The sequence below is a fragment of the Tenebrio molitor genome, chromosome 3, assembly GCF_963966145.1.
Source record: "Tenebrio molitor chromosome 3, icTenMoli1.1, whole genome shotgun sequence".
NCBI classification, from domain to species: domain Eukaryota; kingdom Metazoa; phylum Arthropoda; class Insecta; order Coleoptera; family Tenebrionidae; genus Tenebrio; species Tenebrio molitor.
In genome coordinates this window covers 21,976,842-22,000,786 of record NC_091048.1, presented here as the reverse complement: position 1 = coordinate 22,000,786, position 23,945 = coordinate 21,976,842, and the positions used below count along the sequence as shown (strand labels likewise).

General features: G+C 35.5%; 2 protein-coding genes and 1 non-coding gene across 3 annotated transcripts; 2 read left to right on the top strand and 1 right to left on the bottom strand.

The window, feature by feature from the left end:
• Positions 1–1,345: 1,345 nt before the first annotated feature.
• TRNAA-UGC (transfer RNA alanine (anticodon UGC)) lies at positions 1,346–1,417 on the top strand. The gene has a single exon. It is a non-coding gene; the product is annotated as a tRNA-Ala (tRNA).
• A 9,020-nt stretch (positions 1,418–10,437) lies between these two features.
• Positions 10,438–14,945, top strand: LOC138126117 (pre-piRNA 3'-exonuclease trimmer-like). The gene is made up of 7 exons (XM_069041795.1): positions 10,438–10,707; positions 10,755–10,989; positions 11,039–11,935; positions 13,888–13,974; positions 14,319–14,413; positions 14,642–14,740; positions 14,796–14,945. The coding sequence occupies exons 1-7, from the start codon at positions 10,577–10,579 to the stop codon at positions 14,857–14,859; spliced, it is 1,608 nt and encodes a 535-aa protein (XP_068897896.1). The 5' UTR covers positions 10,438–10,576; the 3' UTR covers positions 14,860–14,945.
• Positions 14,946–16,746: 1,801 nt separating this feature from the next.
• On the bottom strand, positions 16,747–23,566 carry gry (trafficking protein particle complex subunit 11 gry). The gene is made up of 15 exons (XM_069041788.1): positions 23,037–23,566; positions 22,626–22,985; positions 22,283–22,513; positions 22,099–22,240; positions 21,456–21,626; positions 21,270–21,403; positions 19,397–19,604; positions 18,955–19,157; positions 18,715–18,904; positions 18,336–18,666; positions 17,920–18,284; positions 17,712–17,869; positions 17,407–17,620; positions 16,936–17,127; positions 16,747–16,881 (listed from the first exon to the last, which is right to left on the bottom strand). The coding sequence occupies exons 1-15, from the start codon at positions 23,417–23,419 to the stop codon at positions 16,813–16,815; spliced, it is 3,351 nt and encodes a 1,116-aa protein (XP_068897889.1). The 5' UTR covers positions 23,420–23,566; the 3' UTR covers positions 16,747–16,812.
• Positions 23,567–23,945: the final 379 nt, after the last annotated feature.

Genomic DNA, 23,945 nt, shown 5'->3' with positions numbered 1-23,945 from the left:
GCTTCTCTGCAATATAATATTTATTCATTTACGCTAGAATCTAAAAATTCTTATTATTTATTTAATGGTAATGTAAGTTTATTTTTCTACGACGTCGAAAGCTTCCCCTGACTGCAATATTGATCGACATATATTTTTTCAAAATTTTTAATATTGAAATTTTCGCTCATATTGCTTTGATAAAATATTAATGGTGTTTTCTTATGTCACATTTTTCTTTGAAAATTAAATTATACTGGATTTATGCTTGTTTTAATACAATTCTACTCTTAAGCTACCTACTTGAATTTAATTTAATTCTTTTCCATCAAAACGTTCGAGTAAGTGACTATCTTTCTCCTAAACGACAACGTAAAATGGATGTCGGCGATGATGACAAAATTGTTTTCTTTTTATTAACAACTTTATACGAACTTTGGTAATATAGGGTGCTTACAACGTCCATTAAACTTTGATAAGAGAACGTGACCGTAATTTTTCATTCCCTACATTAGCGAAAAAACGCAAATGTTGCTCTGGAAACGCTCTCGCTAATTTAATCAAGCTTAGAACATTCGCTTTTTCTGCGCAAAATGGCAACAAATATTAAAAAATAAGCAGGTGGGAGAGCGTTCAAAACAGAAAATTTTTCATATAAAATAATTAAATGAAATCGTTCATATCAGCAAGTATATAAAATATCTGATACTTTTTGTATTGTCCTCTTCAGGCTTTTCATTATCAGTTTTAGTATAGTATAGTATAGCAGTTAGTCTGTACTTACTTTGCAAAAAAAAAAATTTCTAAAATATTATACAGGGTCATTATAAATGACTGTAGTTCAAGTTGGCGTAAAAACTGAATGTAATTTATGGTTGCCGCTCAATATAAAAAATGATGAATCAGTGAATACACACCGTTCACACACATAGTTACAAAACAACTCAATAGTTTTAGATTCAATCGTTAAATTAGAAAGAAATAAATATAATTCTCATCACCGTACTCTTCACCTAAAAAATGGACAAAAATTGACTGTTCACAGTGAGGCGATGGCTTGCTTCGACTACAATCATTTATAATGACACTGGACACTCTATGTAGTATATTGTCTATAACCTATTTCCTTATTTTTATTTTGTAAAATTCATTTGGTGGTGGACTCTTGAAGGACGATAGTGAATTATTTTTTTTATTTAATCAATTACGAACTTGCTTTTATTTTTTTAAATAGCTGTAATCAGTATCGAGTGGGAGAAAGTGAGTTTATTTTAATTGAAATAAATAACAAAATATTATTTAAAAATAAATAGTTTAGATAATTGACGTGTGACTGTTTATTTCCTAACAAATTTTGTCAGCGTGCGGGGATGTAGCTCAGTGGTAGAGCGTTCGCTTTGCATGTGAAAGGCCCCGGGTTCGATCCCCGGCATCTCCAACTTTTTTTTTTTATTACATTACTTTAGTTCCTCTCTATTAACTATTAAATAATCAATCATATAACTTCATACATCCTCTCTTTATTCTAAAATATGTAAAAGGAATTACTATACTTCATCCAGCGAGAGATTGAGAGATTTTAAATTGTATTAAATTAACCCAACACTACAAAATGCACTAGAATACATTAATTAGAGCATACTTTCAGGGCAAAAAATGTTACTGCTTGAAGAATATATTTCAAATTTTACGTGCACTAGGTATAGTTTTCCCATTTATAATTTGGTTTTATGGCAGTGCAATTGTATTTATTAGGGGCTGGGTTTGTGGTTTTGGCAATAGACGTGAAGATATTGTAGCCTGGTTAGCCAACAGACAACAGACATTCTTTTACATTCCTAGGATTTATGGCGGTAGTTGCCTATTGTCGGGGTATTTAACTCCCTGACAACAGGGTGGTAGTAAAACCAAATTAGAAATGGGAACACTATACTACTTTCTCTACGTAGAATTTAGTGATTTTTATGTCAACCAATCTCTCGCTGGACAAACTGTACAATATAAACGCCTCGTTAGGGACCACTACATTTTTATTACACTTCGTATTACCTAAACTTCCGCAACAAACATCCTTGTCTGTTAGAGGTAGGTACTTCTGAATATGAACTCATATATTCCTTAGAAAAGCAGCAAACGTAAAAAATTAAAATTCCAAGAAACACTTTATTTTTGGCTGCGTAGGTACATCCTACAACTGAGAGGCTTATTGTTTGAAGCAGCTTCATGATGTTGAATAAATTATTGTCTGAAAGTAAACTCGCTCGTTTTGTAAGTTGTTTTTTGCTTTACCCTTAGTGCCAATAAAAAACATAAAAACAAATAATAAAAATTTTGACGTCGATATTTCAGCGTCAAAACATGATTTATTACTTATTCTTTTGTACAGTCCAGTAAAGTTGCTTATGGCGTTATTTAAATATGTATTTCTCTGCGTGTCACGTTTGAAGCAAAAAATATGTCACAATTTTAACTCGTAACATAACTGCTACAAATAAAAATAAGGACGACGCACTTAAAGATATTAAATATGACAGATGTTGAACAAACACTGTTTTTTCTTTTTGAGTTTATTTTATTACCAGACATGTATGTTATTGATCGCATGTTGCTCTAGAAATTGTTGTCTGGATGTGTTGAAGATATAAATATTGATCAGCTTGTTGAACCGTAATTTATAAAACTTAAATTACATCTAACCTTGTCCAGATCAATAAATAAAAAAAAAGAAATGAATGATGAATAAAGGATGATTAATACTTTCCACGTTGACACGTACAATTTGACCGGCGCATCCACCAAAAACCATTAACTACCATAAATGGGTAATAGGGATGCGCATAAAGAATTCTACAGTTATTTCACACAGGATCCTTTTTACTCCTATAATAATAATAGAATCAATTCTGCTTTTACATTTTTGTCAAAACGTTAATTTCTATCACGAATAGATACATTTATAAGTTTCAACAAAATGAACACTCTAAAGAATATTATTTACGGCACCAAAGAAACAACCACAATAGTGGACAAAAATTTAGAAATTATTATTTGTTCTAAGCTATCAAACCCGCTTCGCATAACTTATTCTGATTTTATAAAAACATTGATTTTTTTGACTAAACAAAAAGAAAAATGTATGAATATAAAACGCTTTATTGATGATAAAGACATTATTTTTCAGTGATGGATCGTGCCAAAATAACATACTACGACATCATAAATTCAACGAGAAGGAAGATAATAAAAAACAAACACAACTGGCAAGAAGTTGCTGCATCAGCAAGTCCACGGCCTCATGAATTATAAGTAGATTTCATTTGTCTAATGAAGTTTTAGCCAAGTAGTGCCCAAATAATACAAAAAGAACTTAGAAATTAGATCGACGAGTTCGCATTTTATCACGAAAACAACCGCTCTTGTCGTCAAGATCCTTACATAATTAAACTTCTGGAGCTGCGAGAATAAGTTCAAGAACAATTGAAAGAAAGTTAGTGGAGCATCGATTATTTGATTGTTGTTCTATATCACTTTATAATCAATGTTTAAAAGCATTACAATTTAAAAATTCATTCAAAGGATAGGAAAAACAATGTTTGGTAATTTCTCAAAGTTTAATTTGTATATGTAAGAAATATAGAATAACATAAACGACTGTGTAGTGTGATGGTCGCTAAAAAAAAAAGTATAGACATATGTATTATGTTGCTGAATTAAACATGGAGATAGATCAATTGATCAATAAATATCAATAATAATTATAAAAAACACATATGCGGTTTACAATCGATAATTGATAAATGTAGGATTTGCGGAACTGAAGGGGAAACAATTGAACACATCATTTCTTCTTGCACCGTTTTGGCTCAAAGCGAATATAAAAAACGTCACGATATATTCGCTAAAATTATACACATGAATTTAGCTGTTAAATTCAATTTATTAAAGAATACACAACCACATTATACCGAGTGACTATAAATGATTGAAGGAAAATAGTGGATTGGCAACACTGATGCAGTTGGTAGTGCAAGTCTTCTCGTGCATCATCTGTCAATCATTCCTATTTAGGTTAGGTTAAGTCACGAAGTACATTGTCGATTTAGATTTTTTTGACGTTTGTTTCAATTTTAAAAATTGCGTGTGTCATGCCAACGATGTTGCCAACTAAAGATTTCAAATGCGTTACCAACATAACAAAATAACTTTCAATCATTTATAGTCACTCGGTAGTTATACACCAGAAAGTTGTTTGGAAAATGACAGTTACAAGTTATATTTTGATAGAACAATTTTAACTGACATTCATATTAAGCATAACAGACCAGGCATTATAATTTTAAATAAACAACAAAAGCAAGCATATCTTTTAGATATAGCTGTTCCAAATTCACACAATATAACACAGACATATAACACAAAAATTAATAAATATTTAGAGCTCTCCGTTGCTATGAGAAATCTTTGGTGTTTAGAAAAAAATTCGATTTTACCACTTGTAATTTCAGCAACGGAATAGTACCGCAATCTCTTTTTAAAAATTTAAAAATTCTGGATTTAGATAACACATTGGTAGTTGAAATTCAAAAAGGTATATTATTATACTCATGTCACATCGTGAGGAAGTTCCTTAACATTGACACAGAACATAATACACAACAAAGTCAAAATGCGGAGGCGAGACGGCGGTAATTATGTTGATAAGCACTGCACTATTACTTGATAGTAATATCCGTAATAGTGTATGTACTCCGGCAAAATTGCCGTGCCGCCGGGTGGAGGTGGGATAGTATATATCGGATATTTTCTGTGACATGGAACATTTTGTTGAAGATGGTGTAAAATGGATTAGTTAATGTACATTTTTTAGAATTATTATATTGATCTTATCTCGATGAAAGTAATGTCTCTACGTTGCGAGTTTCAGCAGTGCTGTAAAACTGTTAGCAATTAGAGAAGAAGGGACTGTTACACGACACGTTGGTCTTTATAGTCTCCTGATTTTAGTCCAACTAAAACGTGTGCCATAATATTCATCGTTAACCTTAAACCTAGAATTACTAACAACGATTGGAAAACAACACACTTTATGCTTAAAACTTATTTAATCTATTATGAGACGTTGTTTCTGTTCTTAAAGATAAAAGTCACATTAATGGTTAATTTTTTTCTCTTAATAGCCACTTTTGTCTGCATTCCTATACTTATTAATGTGCACTCGTATTATCAAGACGAATCAATTAAATTCAAATATGTACTTATAAAAGTTAGAATGGTAGAGTAAATTTCTCGAATAAAAAAAACAGGAAAAGGGTAGGTATAAATGGTCAAGGTTTATTTTATACCATTTCCTAAGAAAACCTGTTTTTATCGACTAATTGAGTCCTTTGTTGTTGTCTTTTAAAAATTATTCACGTTTCTTGGTAACTTTTGAATGATTATATTTATTAGCGTTGTAAATGAGTTTTAAAATCGTTTCTCGTTTTGTGTTGGAAGTCAGATGTATTTTCTTATTTTCGTTTAACGAGCACTAAACTTAGTTTATCTTTACAGTCTGGTTTCTTTAACTTCACTTTAATGCGGAAACTTTGTGGCTTTATTTTTCTAAATTATTATGACTCTATTGAAACTTCATAGAGTTTTCTAAATTCTGTTTACCGGACTTATACCTCTGGATTTATGTGGTAAGTACTAAGTCAATAAAATGTTTATAATAAGATTTAGAAAAAAAAATCATCTCTGCGATGGCGTTTGAAAGAAAATTTCTGTTTTCAAATCATTATATGCTTCTGTATATAATTATACATAATTATGTATCGGGTGTTTTTTTAATTTCACCTCGTAGTAGGCGTAGGAGAGTTGACTGTGAAGGCACCGCTCGCGCTCGTGTAAAACGTAAAGCCGGCTACTCACTACGCGCTACTTGGCGAGTGACTTGACTTGAACGAAACTTAGCAAGTACTTGTGCAAGTTCAAGTAAAGATGTACAGATTACGCGCTTTACTTTTGAAGTTTAACTTTGTCGGGAAGTGCAAGTTGGAAGACGAGTAGTTGTCAAAATGGAGGAAAGTACGGCAGTTGTAGCTGCTTTTGTCACCATGAGTTGTGGGTACCTGTTGCTCAAACATAATAGAAAAAGGAAACGAAGAGACAGAAGATGGTGGGTAACATCTCTGAATTCTAGTAGAGGTAGGTATGTATTATGAAGAATGTATACCAGATGAAATGAAAATCTGGCTTTAATATTGCTGTAATAAATATTTTTAATCACAAACACAATGTCTGTCACCACTCCCAGTTTTAATAACCTCATCAAAACTGGACTTTTTCGCTGACGTGCTACATCGCAAAGCCCGCGGAATGTAGAGCGCATATGCAAATATCGAAATACTTGACTCGTGCTCCTTTGGCTCGGGACCATTTTCCGACACAGCTCGGGAAGTGCAAGTACTTGGCCGAGTCCATGCCAAGTTGCATACACTTTACTTGCTACTTGCCAAGTAATTTGGAAGTACTTGCCAAGTACCGCGTAGTGAGTAGCCGCCTTAAGATTTAAACAGTTTGATCTGTGTAACCTGTATACAGGGGCGTAGCTACCGCCGTATCAGCCGTATCAATGATACGGGGCCCCCAAGGTACAGGGGCCCCGACGTGTGTAAGCAAAATTTCGTCAAATGTTATCCACAACCTCAAATTCTTATTGATAATTTTTGAGAAAATTTATGAGTAAATTTATCAGAAACTGGCACGTAGTCTGTTTGCAAGGTGTTCTAAAATTTTGAGTAAAAAATTAAAAAATTGGTACAAGCATCAGCTGATCTTTATGTTATGGCTTCACAATGTGAAATTGCTAAAGACGGAAATCCGGATAGAATAGAACGAATTCAAAGTTTCAAAGGCAGCGCATGCGTTCTGGCTTAATTGTTCCAATTTGTGGCTTCTGTGCAAATTTTCGCACATTTTTATTTGGATTTAGAACACATAGGTACTGGTAAATTTCTGTAAAAATGTACTATCGAATTCATGAAAAACTAGTACAGCAAAATTTTGTTGGAGTAAATTGGGCTACACGAAAATTTCAAATATAAAACGTCTGTCATTATGACAGTTTGAATTTAGCAATGCTCGATCCAACGTCAAACGTCCAACCTATTTAGGTTATCTACTTGACATGTTGGACATTAGTAACCAGTTAACATAAAGCACGTAGAAACGTTACACTACAACATTTTTGAAAAGTTGACATAACTACGACGTTTTGCTGTCCTAGTTTTTCACAAATTCAATGGTATCGGGTGTTTCTTTAAATTTCACCTCGTAGTAGGCGTTGAAGAGTCGATGTGAACGCACCACTCGTGTAAAACGTCAGATTTAAACAGCTGATCGGTGATCCGTAACCCGTATAGTGCATTCACAATCGACTCTTCAACGCCTACTATGAGGTGAAATTTAAGAAAACACCCGATACATACTACTTAGGCCCGGTTGTATAAAGCGATGTCAAGTTCTTGTTAAAGTTAACATAATGTCAAGCGATCTGATTGGGGGATATTTAAAATTGGATTTGAATCAGCCAATCAAATGGGCGGGTTTCTGACTTGACACGTTGTTAGCTGACACGATGTTCTAACTAAGCTTTATACAACCGGCCCTTAGTAAATTTATTTGGTTATTTTGTGTATGACACGGTGTTCTAAATTTTCTCAAAAATTTATTAGTAAATTTTCTGTGAAATTTAGTAGGTTCCGTGTCACACTAGCTCTAAATATCCTTATTTTGTTAATGCAATTTTTTTGTTTATTTTGTAAAAAAAAGCATTACCCTCCTTCGGGCTTCGCCGTAGTCGGGTAAAAAGGGTCCCCCAACAAATTTTGATACAGGGCCCATTTAGGACTAGCTACGCCACTGCCTGTATAGTGCGTTCACAATCGACTGTTCAACTCCTACTACGTGAGGTGAAATTAAAAAAAAAAAACACCCGATATATTCCTTCAATTTGTGTCGTGGTTGAAAACTGATATAAGGGAACTAAGGAAAGGAAATATCGAAACATTGACGAATTGCGATATCACGCGTATAAGAAAAAATATCTACCAAGCACGAAGGGGTGTTCTTCCAAAATTACCAAGAAGAAGTTCACCATGCTCTTAACTCCCATCCTATCAAAACAAATCGAGATGAGCCTTTTCTTCTTGTAAACGACGCGGAGAACAAAATAATTATGTTGATGTCAAAGAAACTTAAAATTTTTATGTTCTTCAAAATTTATACAGTGTGTCCTCAGATAGGTGAAACGACTCTTGGAAAAGATAAAAAAAACTCTCGATTTAAATTTTCACTTTCTAAAGTTTAGCCGTGCTTGGTTAAAGTCTAATTTCTAACATAATTTTAGTTTTGAAAAATCAAGTATGCCTTGGAAATTTTCAAAAAAATCTATTTTTCTGTAGAGCAAAGTGCCTTTTATGTGACAAATACAATAAAAAGTTATTAAGAAAAGTTGTTTAGAATCAACATACAGGGTGTTTTCGAAGTTGAGGCGTTCCTTTTAACATGTGATATTATGCGTTGTTCTAAAGAGTTTTAACCAAAAGTAATTTTTTTTGAAATTTTTGAAACAGGTCCTGCTCAAATTTGCGCTGCTTTGTTAGAAATTAGAATTAACAAAAAAAAAAATCAAATGAGCATGGACGTTAATCAAAAATACTGTCAGAGTTATCACCTAATTAGTCGGAATGGCTTTATCATTACGAAAATAATGAGCTCACAGATATGTTGCTAATCTATATGGGCAATGTTATCACGTTATCAGAATGCAGCTACGGTGTCCAGAGAGTACACAGAGCGATTTGCAGAAAGACACCATTCTGGGCCACGTCAGTTATTACTCTAGTACAGCGGAGAAATAGACAGGACCGGACTCAAAATTTTAGAAAACAATAAAAATATACAGTCAATTATTATCTCCGTTAATACAAACATTTTACTAAGAAGATTTAGGTTAAAATTCTTAAGAATAATATATAGTACCTCGTGTTACAAGGAACCCCTCAACTTCGAAAACACGCTGTATAGACCCCTATACCAAATTTCAAAATCATCGGCCAACTATAATTTTTCATTTTTTCAAATCATAATTCTACGAACCTAAGATTTCGATTTCAAGCAACTGTTCTAAACAACTTTCTGGCGTATTTATCACATAAAAGGCGCTATAGTCCACAGAAAAATAGTTTTTTTTGAAAATTTTGAAGGCATACCTACTTGACATTTCAAAACCAAAATTATGTTAAAAATTAGTCTTTAACCAAGCAGGGCTGAACCCCAAAAAATGAAAATTTAAATCGAGAACTTTTTATCTTTTACTTTACAAGAGTCGTTTCACCTATCCGGAGACACACTGTATACATATGTGAATAGGACATTTAACTGCTGTGCCAAATTTTTTCTTCAAATGTTTATCATTCACGGAGTAGCTGGAGACCATTACATACCTTTAATTTTTTTTTTTTACTTCCCAGCAAACAAAAGACAAGTTACGCTTTGGTCTTATATTAACTATCCGATTGAAGAAAGCCAAAAGATTGGAAAAGTTTTGGCTCCAACAACTGTAGTGGCAGATTTTGAAGAAGCTATCCACCAAAGTGTGACAGACACTTGGGCGAATGTATACGTGTCGTTGGATGTAGATCTCATCTGGGTCAATCATGGTAAGTTATTTATTCTATTTTCAATCGAGTGCAAGTTGACTGAGTACAACATCCTTACCTACATTTTAGGTGGCGCAAAATACAACATCATGACCTTGCAACCGCATATAAAGACAAGGACTCCGAAATCGGGAAATTTTTAAGATGCTGTTTTGACTTGCCAATCTTGCCATTTCTCAATTCCAAAGATGTTGGAGACTGCTTTGCTATTGATTTAGCTGCAATTCAACCCAGGAATTCCAAACTGACTTTATTCGCAGATTATCTAACATGTCTCAGAAATAAGTAGATAGGTAGATTAATTTTAACCAGTGGCAGATCTCAAGAACAACAAAATTGTTGTAAGTACCATTTTTTCGAAATATAATTTTATTATATTGCACTTGCAACTGGAAAATAAACCAGAAAACATCCTTCAAACAACTCTTTACTTTACCAATTTCCGAAGCGCAAAATGATTTAGCAAAATCTGCTCCGAGATAACGCGAACAGTGGTTCCTACTAAAAATTAACGCAATTTATGTTTTTAAATGATAAAAACTCCATTTGGAGTCAACAGAACACATTATTGCATTATTAATTATGTTTAAATTTATTATTAGTAATTATTTCATATTTTCCTCAAAAAACTGAAGTTTTCCCTAACATCTTTGTTAATGTTAATGGTAGTGAACAGGCTCCATTGGCTGTCAGGCGTTAACCACCAATGACAGCCTTGGTTTTCAAGGGCCACCTTCCAAATTTAAAAACGTTCATTTTCATTGGTCATCGGCAGCGTGTTAGTAAATCAAATCTGACCAGCCACAGGCCACAGCCACCATGTGATCCCGGATCCCGCCAATATCGTGTTATTTTCGTAATCGTAATAAGTCGCAGTGGATTTAAATTAAAAAATGTGTGAAGTGACTAAAAATAATTTCAAAGAGAAGCTTCCCGAGATACGAAAAAGTCTTGAAAAAGCAAAATTCATCTCACTAGATTTGGAATTTAGCGCCTTGCAACCTTTACAACAGCAAGCTCCAAGGTAGTGAACCTAACCTAAAAACTCCGATTCGATTCGATCAATTTTAGATTGTTCGACAGTAACAAAGAGAGATACGCTAAACTCAGGTTGAATTTAGTAAATGTGATCCCCGTACAAGTAGGAATCACGGCATTTCGTTTTGATAATGAGACAGAAGATTATTTCGGAGAGGTTTTTACTTTCTATGTTTCACCATCAAATTTTATGGACCTTGACAGGTCGTTCTATTTCCAAGCGAGCACCACAAATTTCTTATGTTTACATAAGTTTGATTTCAATAAGGTACTCCTGTTACCGTAGAAGACACAACTGATTTTGTAATTTTCTTTAGTTTGCTTATTTAGGTATACCCTATTTGAACAATGAAGGAGAGGCAACCCTAAGACAAAAGTTAAAATCAGACAATTTAATTGGTGAAAATTGCCAATTACGCTGTGAATTTTTTGATGTAATTAAGTTATATGGTCCAATTGTTTCTAAGTGGTATCACAAAAGTAATATCGGTGATTTTCTTGAAATGCCTGATATTATTAAGAAATATGAGCATTTTTATGAAATTCCATATTTCCTCCACAAACACTTTAGGGCGCGGTTTAAAAATGTATGGACTTACGAAAAAAACAAATGTTTCTACATAAAAAAAGTTAGTAATGATGAATTGCTTCAATTAGTGAAATGTTGCAAACTCGATGAAGATCTTGTAAACGATTTAACAGGTTTCAAGCAAGTTTTTAAACTGTTAACAACTTTGGGAAAACCCATAGTTGGTCATAACATTCTCCAGGACTTGATGATAATGATAAATAATTTTGAAACTGCCCTACCAGAGTCCTATACACAGTACAAAGCCTTAACGAACAGTTTATTTCCTACGATCTTCGACACGAAGACAATTTATTACGAGTTAAGACCAATAATTCCAAAAGATAAGTTACCCGAAGATCATGGACTAGAAGGGCTGTTTGAATATTTTAAAAACGGATCAGGTAGACATTTAGTTGTGAACAGCACTGCGATCGAGTGCAACATCGAGCCAGAAAAGCTCGGGAGTTATCACGAAGCCGGATGGGATTCCTTCTGTGCAGGCTACGTTTTTCTCAGGATGGCCTACTACAACATCTCCCAACACTATCCCAAATCCAAGAAATTTGTGAGCAGCGAAGTTATTAGCGGTCTTTCGGAGCACAAAAATCGCGTAAATGTCATCCGAGGTGCTTCATCTCACGTTGTAAGTAAAAAAGTTGGACAACATCTGATAACCACTTTGCCAAATTTTTTTCCCTCTAAAGTGAACCATGAAGAAGTGATTTATCAACGTATAAACGTGTTTTTACAGTACATGAGTCATGAAGCAACGTACAGACTTGAGTTATTCTCGTTGCGGGAAATCCTTTGATTTTACAATTAAGACGGTTAACTTTGGAATACGTCAATCAACTCGCTCTGCACTTGTAAACAGCGTAAATTGAATTGTGTCGATTTGCTCTCAGATGCAACGTAAAATGTAGAAACAACAAAAGGTTGTAATTCGTTTGGAAAGTGTACAAACAACTTTAACTGCGAGAAATTCTGTTTTCTTGTAGTAATGGTCCTGGGAAGGCGTCACACTTGGCTCTAAAAAAATGTTCACAATTATATTTGTTGTCGTAGTAGCTTAATCAGCTCTTCACAATGATAAATTATTTGTCAGTGCCAGAATATGCCCGTGGGTTTTGATTTTTACTTGTGAAGATCATTAATGTGTTTTTTAAGTTTTTGTCAATTTACGTTCAAATTTTTGAAAAAATAAACCGCAGATTTGCTTAATTGTCTTTCTAACTATGAAAACACGTTGAGTTGTTTGATGAACTGTACCAGACCTTTGTAAACACATCTTTATATAACGCTTGTAAAATAGAACACATTTTTTCGATAACAGACATTTTTAGTTATTTATGTGACAAGCTTAGTAAATTAATCTTTACGGGCGCGCTGGCACTTGTTGGACGAGCGACGTAAGGAGCGAGTCCCATAAGCCAGTAAGCCCAGTAAAGATTAATTGCTAAGCGAGTTGCATACAAACTTTTATTTCCACCTTCAGCCTTTAAATTTCGTTTTTTAATTGTTATTTATGTTTATAAAAATTTTGTAATGAAAGGCGGTGGGGCAATTATACCTACGTCGTCATGGTGTTGAGATAAACAACAAAAATACTGTCAGAAGTTTTGTGAAATTTGTTGCAAAAAGAAAGAAAAGAAAGAATGGCTTTAATGCCCGATGAAAACTTTGAAGGCGATTTTCTTGAAATGCAAGAAAATAATCACGGAATTACCAACGCTGCAAGTGCGGCTCTCTACTGATTCGATCCCAGGAGCGATATGAATATACTTCCGAAACGGATCAAAATGCATTATTAACGTATGTAATTGCAACAATTGATAGTTAAATTTGTTTGTGTTTGTAATAAACATAGTTTTGATTATTTATTTTTTGATGAGACTTGTAATAACTATTACAGGTCTCTTCTACGTGCCTGTTAAATATTACAGGGCTCTGCCTGTAATTACCCATTTACTTAGTTACCACAAATACCTATAAAGTGTCATTTACTTAGAAGGTGGAAATAAAATAAATTATAGAGTGGCGACGCAAAATATTAATAATAAACACTGGCAAGGTTACCCAAACCGCGGCACAACCTGTCAATAAGTTTGCTCCATCCAGTCAGTATGCTGTGTCTTCATGGCCTTTCGATAAGTGTCTTGAGCAAAATTATAATTTTGACTTTCACGTTGCAGCCATGTTGTGACTGTCAAGGTAGAGCTAGAAAAGATTTTTATTTGAGAATTTGTATTTTACAAGATCCTGCCATGTGTGCTTTGTGTGATCTTAAATTAAGACCTTTAATAATAGAATGTTTTTTAAATTGAACAAAAATTTATAGTTTCCGTCAGAGATTTGTGTCTCAACGTTATCGTAATAAATTTTTAAAATATACTTCGGCAGCAGAGTCAAGGTTACTAATTCTGCATCGTAAAATATAAGAACTGCTGCTTTTTCTGCATACTTGATTTGTGAGTGCTGGCATAAATTTAGAATTTGAGATGGGATCTCACAATCTAGGCCAGACGAATTATCAGATGGTGTTCAGTTTTAGTCCGGTAATTTGCCCGGATAAAATAATTAACAATACTTTTGAAGAGAATCGATGGAGAAGATCCAACTTCTAGCAGACCACCTTGGCTAATCGTCGAATCGTTAAAAAACGAACCAGTCGACGTGAGTGACGTAAGTTGGTTTTAATTAATAACAAAGAAATCACAAAAATAGAATTATTTATGGAGACAATACAAATTTGAGTCCGTGTTTAATACTTGTGCTTTTGCCAATCATAAAAGTCGTATCCCATTATTTGTTAGAGAATGTCACGCATTTTTATAACCACCAAAAATTGTTCGCTAAAAATATTCGTTGGAAGAGACCTTCCTAAAGTTATATTTACACTTTACCATGTCGCTCTTAACAAATTTCGCATGTTTTATAATCCTCCAACTCGACACAGAAAAATTAATTGATCCTTAATTTGTTTCGACTAGTTACTCGCGCTTCTGAACCCGAATTATTTTTTACAGCTGATGTCCATGTTCAGTTCTTACGGCTTCGTCGACATAAAAAAATTATCGGCCCGAGGTGATCGCGTTTTGGTCGCCGTCGATAACTACAGGGCGTAAGTATTTTTTTCACCATTGTCCGGATTATTTTTAGATTTCTTCGGTGTACCAAATACCTACTTATTTTACTTAATTGGACCGACTAAGAGTCATTTCGTTACACCTGTTTTTAATTAATAACTTGTAGAAACGTGGCCAAACGATGTTTTTTCAGACCGAGGCCATATTTTTAGCGGTTTATGGGTCTTGAATAACATTTTCCTAATTTTTATTGTATTTTCCAGTGCACGAGACATATCCAAAACATTTAAAGAAAATTCCAAATTTCAAGTGAAGCAGTACAACGCACTCAAGCACTCCCCTGTCGCTCGGGCTCTCCTCTTGTAAGTATCCCCGAAGCCCGAGTCTTGTCCAGTTCTACGTTAAGTGATGTTTCAGAAGTGCTGTGACCATTTCGGGTACCTTTTTACTGTGGTTGACGCACAGCATGGTAAAGAGATAGCACGCGGTGCTGATTTTATTTGCATGGTGTAAATATGTCCCAAGAGATTCGATACAAATTTATTTTGAATTAAATTTTAGCCGCCACAGGTTCTTTTTATAACCCGAACAATAGCTCCATCTAATAAATCTGAATCGTCCCAAATTTACGACTTTGTGTAAGCCAATTGCACGTGCCGTGGGCCAAACCTTCGACTTAAATTATCTTCTTATACCTACTATAACAGCTGTAATGAGCGGTGTTAGCTCCCATAATTTAAATTTAAAAATAACCGAGCTATAATATTGGCGCTTTTGCGCTATTTTCGCCCGCTATTGACTTAATGACCTATTAACTCACTTCTTTAAGAAATTCTAGTGTGAACAAAGTTTTATAATATGGCGCTCATGAAAACGTTATTAAATGTCGAAAGATGTTAATATTCATTATTTATAATAAACTGATTGCCTGATCATTATTTGGCGCTTAGCACTATCTATTAATAAAAACTTATAAGTGCTGATTGATTATAAGTTTGTTTTCAAGGCAGTTTACTATAAAATTGGCCCAAGTCTATAGACCTTTGTCGATTTTTTAACGTCACAAATTATTATCTCCTCTTAACCTTGCCCACTATTTTTCTTTTGCAATTAAATTTATCACTCTACGTTGTGCAAGATATTTGGACTAAAATCCACACATTTTTCCTCACTTCACAGTCCAAACAACTGGTTTAAATTGTCACCTACTGTAGCCTTTTTATTTACCCATTTGCAGACAGAAATATTTCGGTTTTATTTTTTTTTTTAAACATTCACTGACGCACGTTACACCATTAACTTAAGTGGCTGCGGAGTTAGCCAATAAAACTTCAGTTAAGATGTCGTTTCGATGGCTAAAGACGATATAATCCCCGATCAAACTCAGACAAAGTTGGTAACAACCAGCAACTTCCAAAGTTTCGCCGGGGCTTTCGATAAACTTAGAAAGGAATCAATATTTATGATGTTCGCTGAGCTCACATTGTGTACATTCACATTAAAAAAATAATTGCAACAGGCGTAAAAAAATTCTGGTTTTTGTCATTAATTTACAATTCTCCGAAACTTGAATGTATTTTGGGAAATTAAAATAAGCTGTGTTCTTGACACTTTTCAACATCATCATTTGAATCAAGCGCAGACAATATTTCCTAGAGTCGTTGTACAAATAAACATAAACAACAATATTTTGTTGGCCAAGTGGCAAATGATGGTATTTTATAGTAACGGGTAAAACAAGACATTTGCAAATGTACCAGCGCTGAAACCGTTCCATGTAATTTTTTTCCATTTGCTTCCTATTTATGTAATTATGGTTAAAAGCTATTTTCGCTTGCTATGTTAGCAATGTCAAGTTGTCCACCCACCAAACTCGGGCTATGGTTATTTTTGGGTAATATTGATGGATGCGCTATTTTAGTAATTCCAATTTACGCACTTTGCAAACAATTAAAAATAAAACACTTCTAAAAGCGAACTTCACTCCGCTTGTGGAGTTGTACTTTGGTCGCAGAAATTTTGACGAAAATCAGATTCATCTCGGTTGCTTATTTCCAGAATCGGCGAGTTTTAGATGGAACCGATAAAATGCAAGAGGGTAAAAGTTGGGAATAATTCGACGACACCGCAGACGGGTCAGCAGTAGAGTAGGTAGTTCACGTGTATTTCAGATGTCTGTAAAAATACTAGCAGCATCAAGGTTGGACGCTGTGTCACACGCATGCTAATCGCGGACCTGTATATTCGCGGAAGCTAGCAATGCAGCCCAATTTTAGACCATTATGAAACAATTTTGCCGTCGAAATGACGCAGGATCGTGACATCAGACCCGCCGCTTCCAAATTCCCGACCAGAACACAAAGACTGATAACAGGCAGTTCATATTATTACTTACATTACGGTATAACAAAGTATTTTATTACAACGATAAATTTTATTTAATCTTTGCCAACCTCCTGGGCTTGACAATGTCCGGTATGGTCGGCGCGCCTTTGGCCTGAGGCTGAAACTCATTTGTCAGAAGTAGCAAACCACGACAGTGGAACGAACAACGTACCATAACGTAAAGGTGTGTAGGTAAAGACCTGTCAACGAGGCTTTTCAGCTCGTCCTGTCTCAGTCCGGGGATTTCACCGGTATTTTCTGGTATGGTCAAAACCAGTTTTGGCAACGCCACGCTGCCGGCGATCAACGGATATAAATTGTACTGGATCGTCTTTTCGGATTCTGGCAACACCGACACGTTGAACTGGAATTTGAAATGTGGTAAAAATACGTTTTGCGATAATTAGAAATAACGCGTTGAGCAGTTTGTTTGCCTCGATCCATCAACCAGTCGTCCGAGTTGATACTAAATCAAAATCAGGCGTTGAAAACGATTAAACAAGTGCCGTCAAGACTTTTTAACAGAGCTTGGCAATTAATGAATCATTCTGAATCCGTCACGACTGATAAAAGACTGATTCATCGCATTTCCTGTATATAACTCCGGACGACCTTTACACTAAATATTTCTCCAAATAGGTACCTGCTTATACCCAGCGTACATGAACGCTTCACTCGCTTCCATTGCCACATCCAGTTGTAACAACTGCTGAGATCTGTTGTACAAGTGATAATTTATGAGCAAAGGTGTTCTCACAAGTCCGTGCGCGGGAGCGATCATTTTCAGCTCCAAAGGAATCCATTCGCAAGCATAACCGACTACAGTGAGCTGACTAGTCGCACTCAAACCATTCTCTCTGCAACATTCAATTAACAAATATTATACACATAATGTTTGCTTTGACGTCAAGACGCCAGTGCGCCCCAAGTGACAGTTTTCGTCATTACCTCCTCCACTTGACAACATACTGCCCAACTGTCACATTCGATAAAGAACTCTTCTCGCAAACTGCCAAGAACAACTCGACTCCAACCTCCTTGTTTCCCAGCTTCATGTTGGCCAAATGACTCACGACGTTATTTTCCGTCGATTTGAAAGGTGTCGACTGAAACACGTTTCTTGAGAGAATCCAAAAATACCAACAAATTGACGTACAAATTCGATTGAAGTAGTTTCAATAATTATCGGCCAAGGAGAGTGACAACGCAAAGTGGGCATCACTCCCACTTCTTCCCCCACGTAAAACTGCGTGACTTCTTCCATCAGGGTGGACAAAAACTTTGTACTAATATCGAATGGCTTCACCACTGGAACTATGATGGTTTCTGTTTTGATGCTGATCACGGGCTTGTCTCTGTCGAGACTGTACGAAATCCTCACTTCAATCATGTTCTCGACTATTTTGTGACTCCGCAAGTAAAAACTACCACAACATTTTTCTCGTCTTTGCAACGCGCTTGGCAACTTCAATGCGATCGGTAACTTTTCCGGAATTCCAGACGGATTCGTCGAAAACTCGGCTGGAAAAAAAAACATTCAAACTACCGAACAATCCTGAGAGATATTCATACTCAAACTAATGGTCTCGTCTTTGCCTAAATTTACTTCAACCTTCATGTCTTTTACACCGTGCGATTCTTCGTTGTTGATACAAATTTTTATTTCAAACCACTCTCCTAGTAGAGCCGGGATCGCATATTCTAGTCCGATCTCCAGCTTGGAATGTCTCGGTATGAGTAAGGTACTCGGTAATGGTAGTATGTTGTCAAAATCTAACTGTTGAGGACAATACTTGAAGTGCAACAAGTCCGGAGGTGTACTGCTTTGACTACTTAACGGATTGAATTTCAAATCCAGGCTAGATTGTTCAGTATTACCCATTACCAAATTAATTGCGCCGATCTGCAAGTGTCCAGTAAGTGAACAATCCCACCGGAAAACACCACTCACTTGTATTTCATTGTTAACGTCGTTAGAATCAGGTACAAATTCGATCACAAATCGTTTCACTTCGTCGGTGTTGAACTGCAAAGAATCGGGGCCCAAGTTGGTATCGTCGACGGCGAATTCAGAATTATACGATGGACTGTTGATTGCAACCGACACTTTAGAGAAAGTTAACGGAAGCGGACTCGTACACCTGAAAATAATCGATGAGAAAGATACAAATCGCTTCTTTAACATGCATACTTTATGTACACCTCGACGGTCAGATTTTGATCAACTTCGTAGCTCGCTTGCATAAATCTAGCTTTAGTCTCGACACAAGACACGATATTTCCTAAATCGAGTGAAAGATGAACCGGTTCTGCTTGCAGCTTGGGTTGCCACTGTATTACAGCTGCCTGAAGGACATTCGGAGATAGTTTTTGATCCCCAAAAGGTATCTGTCCCTGGAATAACAATCCAAATGGAAATGGTGCTACTGCTAGTATTTTGAATTTGTTGACGTAGACGTTGAAGGAAAAATAATCGAGTCAACACGCACAAATTTCAATTAAACTGTCAAAGAGAGCTAAAAATGTCTTGTACTCATCAAAAATAAATCATTTGGCAACAACACAACAGAATTTTTGGACTTGAACTGGTCTGGACATTCCGACCTAGATTGACTTTTATTTGTGGGACCTACCTTCAAAATGCGTTGGATGTTTTCGTGGATTTTTTTCTTATGGTCGACATTGAGTTTACTGTATTTTGACAAAATTTCGAGACTCAGTAATACGTAATCTTGAATACTAGCTGTCAGATATGCGCATCTTATGGCTTTTTCTAAAATGTCTGTTAGCAACATCCACCACCTTTCCGGTCGAGAATCCGTGAGCATGTGAGTGAGGAGACTGCAATAACATATTAAAACATGAGTTTTATAAAACTTAATATTAAGACACGAGTCAGATTTGCACCACGACTGCCGCAGGCAGGAGTGCCTGTAAATGACGAGTGCTCTTAACTTTTATAAAACGAGTATTTTTATATTTTTTCTATTATTTACATATCAAATACATGTTTTTACAAATAAAATCAATTTTGGTAATTTAGGGAATTTTGTGACAGTTGGTGACACTTATTTCAAAGTTATTTAAAGTAAAATTTTCAATTTGAATATAGATTAAACATAATGATCATTTTTCGCAGGTGATAGATGACTTATCCAGAAATACGGCAAATAGCGCAGAGAATACAGTAAATTTGCTGCCGGCAATGCGTGTTACCAACTGAAAAAAGTTTCTAGATTTCGGATGTGTTAATGGTTTATTAACGCATGCAAAATGAATGCGTTAACAGTTTTGTTAAAACAGCAAAAGAAAATAGTAGTTTATTTAATGAGTTCGTGTGTAAATTGGGCTTTTTTTGTATTGAGTGGGCCACGAGTGCGCCATAAAGAGCCCAATTTACACAAGAACGAGTTAAATACTGTCGCGAGCAAAAAAACAGGTCGTCAAAATCATGCTTTAACGCAATGGAAAATACTCCATTGTAAAATGGTCGTAAATATCATAACCTATCATCATGTTGTATGACATTAATTGCCATTTTTTTCTCATTTTTTTGATACTTTGTTGACATGGGCATAATCAGGCAGGATTTTTTTTTAAATCTGTGACAATGTAATCAAATTTTGAAATGATATTGACGACCAGAATTTTTTGCTTACGACAGTACGATGTTTTTTTGTTCGACGAGCCCCTTAAAGGCTCCAAATCGCTTTAAAATCTTTAAAATTAGTTTGACGTTTTGTTTTGACAAGTTGTGACGTTTATCAAAATCCGTTCACACAGGAGAAAATTTTCAAATTCTGACAGTGTCGAACAAAAATAGTTATTTTTGTAATTTGCCTCCATTTTGATTCTCTAATAGACATATTAACGAATGCGACGTCATCCTCTGGGATGTCCTTATAGCCATTATTTCACGGAACATTTTACGAAAATTTTTAGGTTGGCAAAGCTTGATTCGTCATGCGTGTCAGTTTAAATTACAAAATGTGTAAAGAATTATTTATTATTATTTTTCACTTTTAAAAAGTAAGACATTACCAACCGCCACAAAAATCCCTAAATCGAGGAAAGTAAACATTTTTGTTTAAAAACGGCTTAAAAAGGGCAAATTACAAAAAATAGTACAAAAAACTCGTTTCATAAGACCTTGAAGCACCAATTCTTTAAAATAACTCGTGGCTACGCCACTCGTTTTTTAATCTTGAATTCGTGCTTCATTAATTTGCAGTAATGCAAGTGAAGAAAAGAGACTTTCATAACGTGTTGTACACACTATTTTTTTGCATATCGATGTAAGTTGAGAAGTTTTGTCTAAAGAATTTTATGAAAAATTACAAAAAAAAAATAGGTATGCTTTGACAATCATCTCCAAGGAGATGGAATAAAATGATGCAAAAAAGTACTACTTTCACTACGAATTTGCGTGTAAAAAAGTGCTACTTTCATTACGATATGCAAAAAATGTTTTTAAAAACGTCTACAAATAACGGGACAAGTAATTACGTGAGAGCTTTCCCAAAATCGTGCGAGTTATAATATTCCTCTGCCATTTGCAGCACCAGATGCCTCCTGGTCCGCGGACATCTGTACGTCTTGTACTGAGAAATGGCTGAACCGTACAGAGTCACTATGGAGCTCTGAAAACTTCCAAATTGTCGACAATCACAAGCTCAATTTGTTTTCACTTACAGAGTGTGCAACTTGTTTTTCCAAATACTGCAAAGCTTGAATTCCATTAGATTCCAGTTGGGGGTCCGGTGGTTCAGCTGATAATTTGCCAGGTCTCCACGGTCTCTGGCCGTAAAATTCCATGAAGTTTGCGCCCTCGAGGGGGTCAGGATGGGGGTACGCGATAATGTTCTGCAAAGAGGAAATGGTATTTCAGAAAAAAACTGCAACATGAACTATTTGTAAATTGCGAATTTTAGACACGCATGGGGGCGAAAAGTTAACTGCAGTTTTGTATTTATGAAGAAGCGTGAAAATAATTTCATTGTTTCTCGACGATGCGAGTCGAATCTTGCACAAGATTTGTGCGAAATTAATGGCAAGCTGAGACCGTCACAAATTTTGACATCTCAAATGTCAACAGTAAATCATTGAATAAAGTCCAGACATGACTATTCTCTAACGTGGAGAACAAGGGTTTGGTACATTTTTACAACTGAACGCACCGCAAATTTCGGTTTTATAAAAATAAAGTAAAAATTTCCAACGCGTTCTGACGGCAAATACTACAACCCAAAATAAATTTTGACGTACAAGTTCAAACTGCATTTTTCGCACGAGTTTTATTATTATACTCGCAACATTTTGTACTAAAATATCTTACTGAGCACAATTCCTGACAAGACTTCTTTCTAAGAATAGAATATTGCGCCGCTTGTTGGTAATAAATGCCTGGGTGTTGGGTTTGCACAGCTGGTAATCCTTGTTTAACGGCCTCGTCAAATATATCACCAAAAACAGAAAATCTGAAGCAGTTTTTACATTTTGCGAGGTCCCACAATACTCACTGCTTTGACAACCATGCGTAGTGCTCGAAACTTAGCTCTTGGAATCCCATGCGATTCTTAAACCTGTCAATATGTGCCTTGAATTGTGATATCGCATCCCTCGGCAGATTCAACGCAAACATTAGTTTGCACAATTTGTAATTGATAAATCCGGCGACGGTCCTGATTTCTAAGGCGTTCGTGTCCACTATTCGAATTTCCAACAGGTTGTTATAGGCGTGAGTGTAGTGTCTGCAAATTAATTGCATAGTAAAATTGTTATTCAAGGTTTCAATAAAAATCAGAGCAAACATGTTATGTCTTGCTTGATTTTTATAAAACACTGCACGTTAGGAACAAATACTTGTGGGCTGTGTGTATGTCCTGTTTAAGTTCATGCAGGAAGCCCATTTTAAACTGATGCCTCACAAATAAGTACTGATGCGAATTTTTATTGAGATGTTCTTTATGCGACCTGACGTTTTTAATTTCGTTTTGATAATAGGTTTGGGCGAATTCATAGAAAGCGCTCTCTAGCCTCAAAGCGTAACCATGTAGATGATCTCCGTGGGGAAGCACAAACAACGAATTTGCGTTGAGTTCGCAGCTTGCACACAAGCTTATGGCTCGGTCAGAAGCTAATATATCTTCACCAGGTGGCAAAGGCAGAGTGTTTTGAATTAAGACGACGGTGATGCGAGTATTGCGTCCCTCCAACGCTGCTCTGTTAAAGACAGTTATCATCATAAATTGAAAATTCGAATTGGAGCCTCACCGAAGGGATTGGACGCGGGAAGCACATTCGATCATCTTTTCATTCCACAAACCATCATTCCAGTCTAAGTCGTAAAAAATTACAATTACCGAGGGAATTTCGTACAGATGTTTGTTCATCCAGTTGCGTTTGAGAATTCCTTTGGGAATGTACCAGTCGTACGAATTGCGTTTCGGTTTGATCACAGGAAACTCGTGGGCATTGCCTATTAATTTAAATAATACTGGGGACCTATCCGTTCTTTTGTTATTGCTAAATGTTTCCCAAATTGATTTGTGGACAGCATTGTTCAAAGTGTCTAGACCAGACACTCCTACTAGGGCCAAAGGTTTCACACACAGTTCTGGTGGAAGTTCCGAGTTATTTTGTATATTTGTTTGCATTTTGATCTACTTTCAATATTTGTCCTTTCATTTGTTGAACTGTTTTTCATAAAAATTGCACATGACCACCGTTCACCACATCACACAGGTGTCGGCACTTGATATTTTGATAGATATGACAATATTGACAATTAACGACAACTGTCAATGCAAACATAACCTAATTTTACTCTTTGTACAAGTGACGTATGAAGGCGAATTTTTACGACGCATACCGCGTATACCGATGAAACTGGAAGGAACTTACTTTTTTAAATTAGAACTCATGAATTATTGTTCAGTTAAAATAAATCTTAGTTCTCTGTTTTGTTGTAAACCTGTATCACAGAACAAGCTAAAAACTAAATCTGTTGAGGAGGTGAACAGGTCCGGCTTCAGTTCTGATTGCCTACATTTCAGTTCTCCACTCTTAACCAAGTGATTATATAATTTTTCTCCCTACCGGTTAGAAATGTAGGCTGTGGATACCTCATTTGAGGTGAGAAAATTCAACTTTCTCGCTAAGGTAAGAAAGTTAATCATGAAA

What these genes read in the sequence shown, in the direction of transcription:
- gry (XM_069041788.1), bottom strand. Translation starts at nt 23,419, where the DNA reads ATGCAAACAAATATACAAAATAACTCGGAACTTCCACCAGAACTGTGT. An exon ending in CTTGTCAGGAATTGTGCTCA is followed by an intron (nt 21,627 to 22,098) that starts GTAAGATATTTT and finishes TCCTCTTTGCAG; the next exon opens with AACATTATCGCGTACCCCCA. An exon ending in AGACGAGACCATTAGTTTGA is followed by an intron (nt 18,285 to 18,335) that starts GTATGAATATCT and finishes TTTTTTTTCCAG; the next exon opens with CCGAGTTTTCGACGAATCCG.
- LOC138126117 (XM_069041795.1), top strand. Translation starts at nt 10,577, where the DNA reads ATGTGTGAAGTGACTAAAAATAATTTCAAAGAGAAGCTTCCCGAGATA. An exon ending in GAGGTGCTTCATCTCACGTT is followed by an intron (nt 11,936 to 13,887) that starts GTAAGTAAAAAA and finishes ATACTTTTGAAG; the next exon opens with AGAATCGATGGAGAAGATCC. An exon ending in AACCAGTCGACGTGAGTGAC is followed by an intron (nt 13,975 to 14,318) that starts GTAAGTTGGTTT and finishes TATTTTTTACAG; the next exon opens with CTGATGTCCATGTTCAGTTC.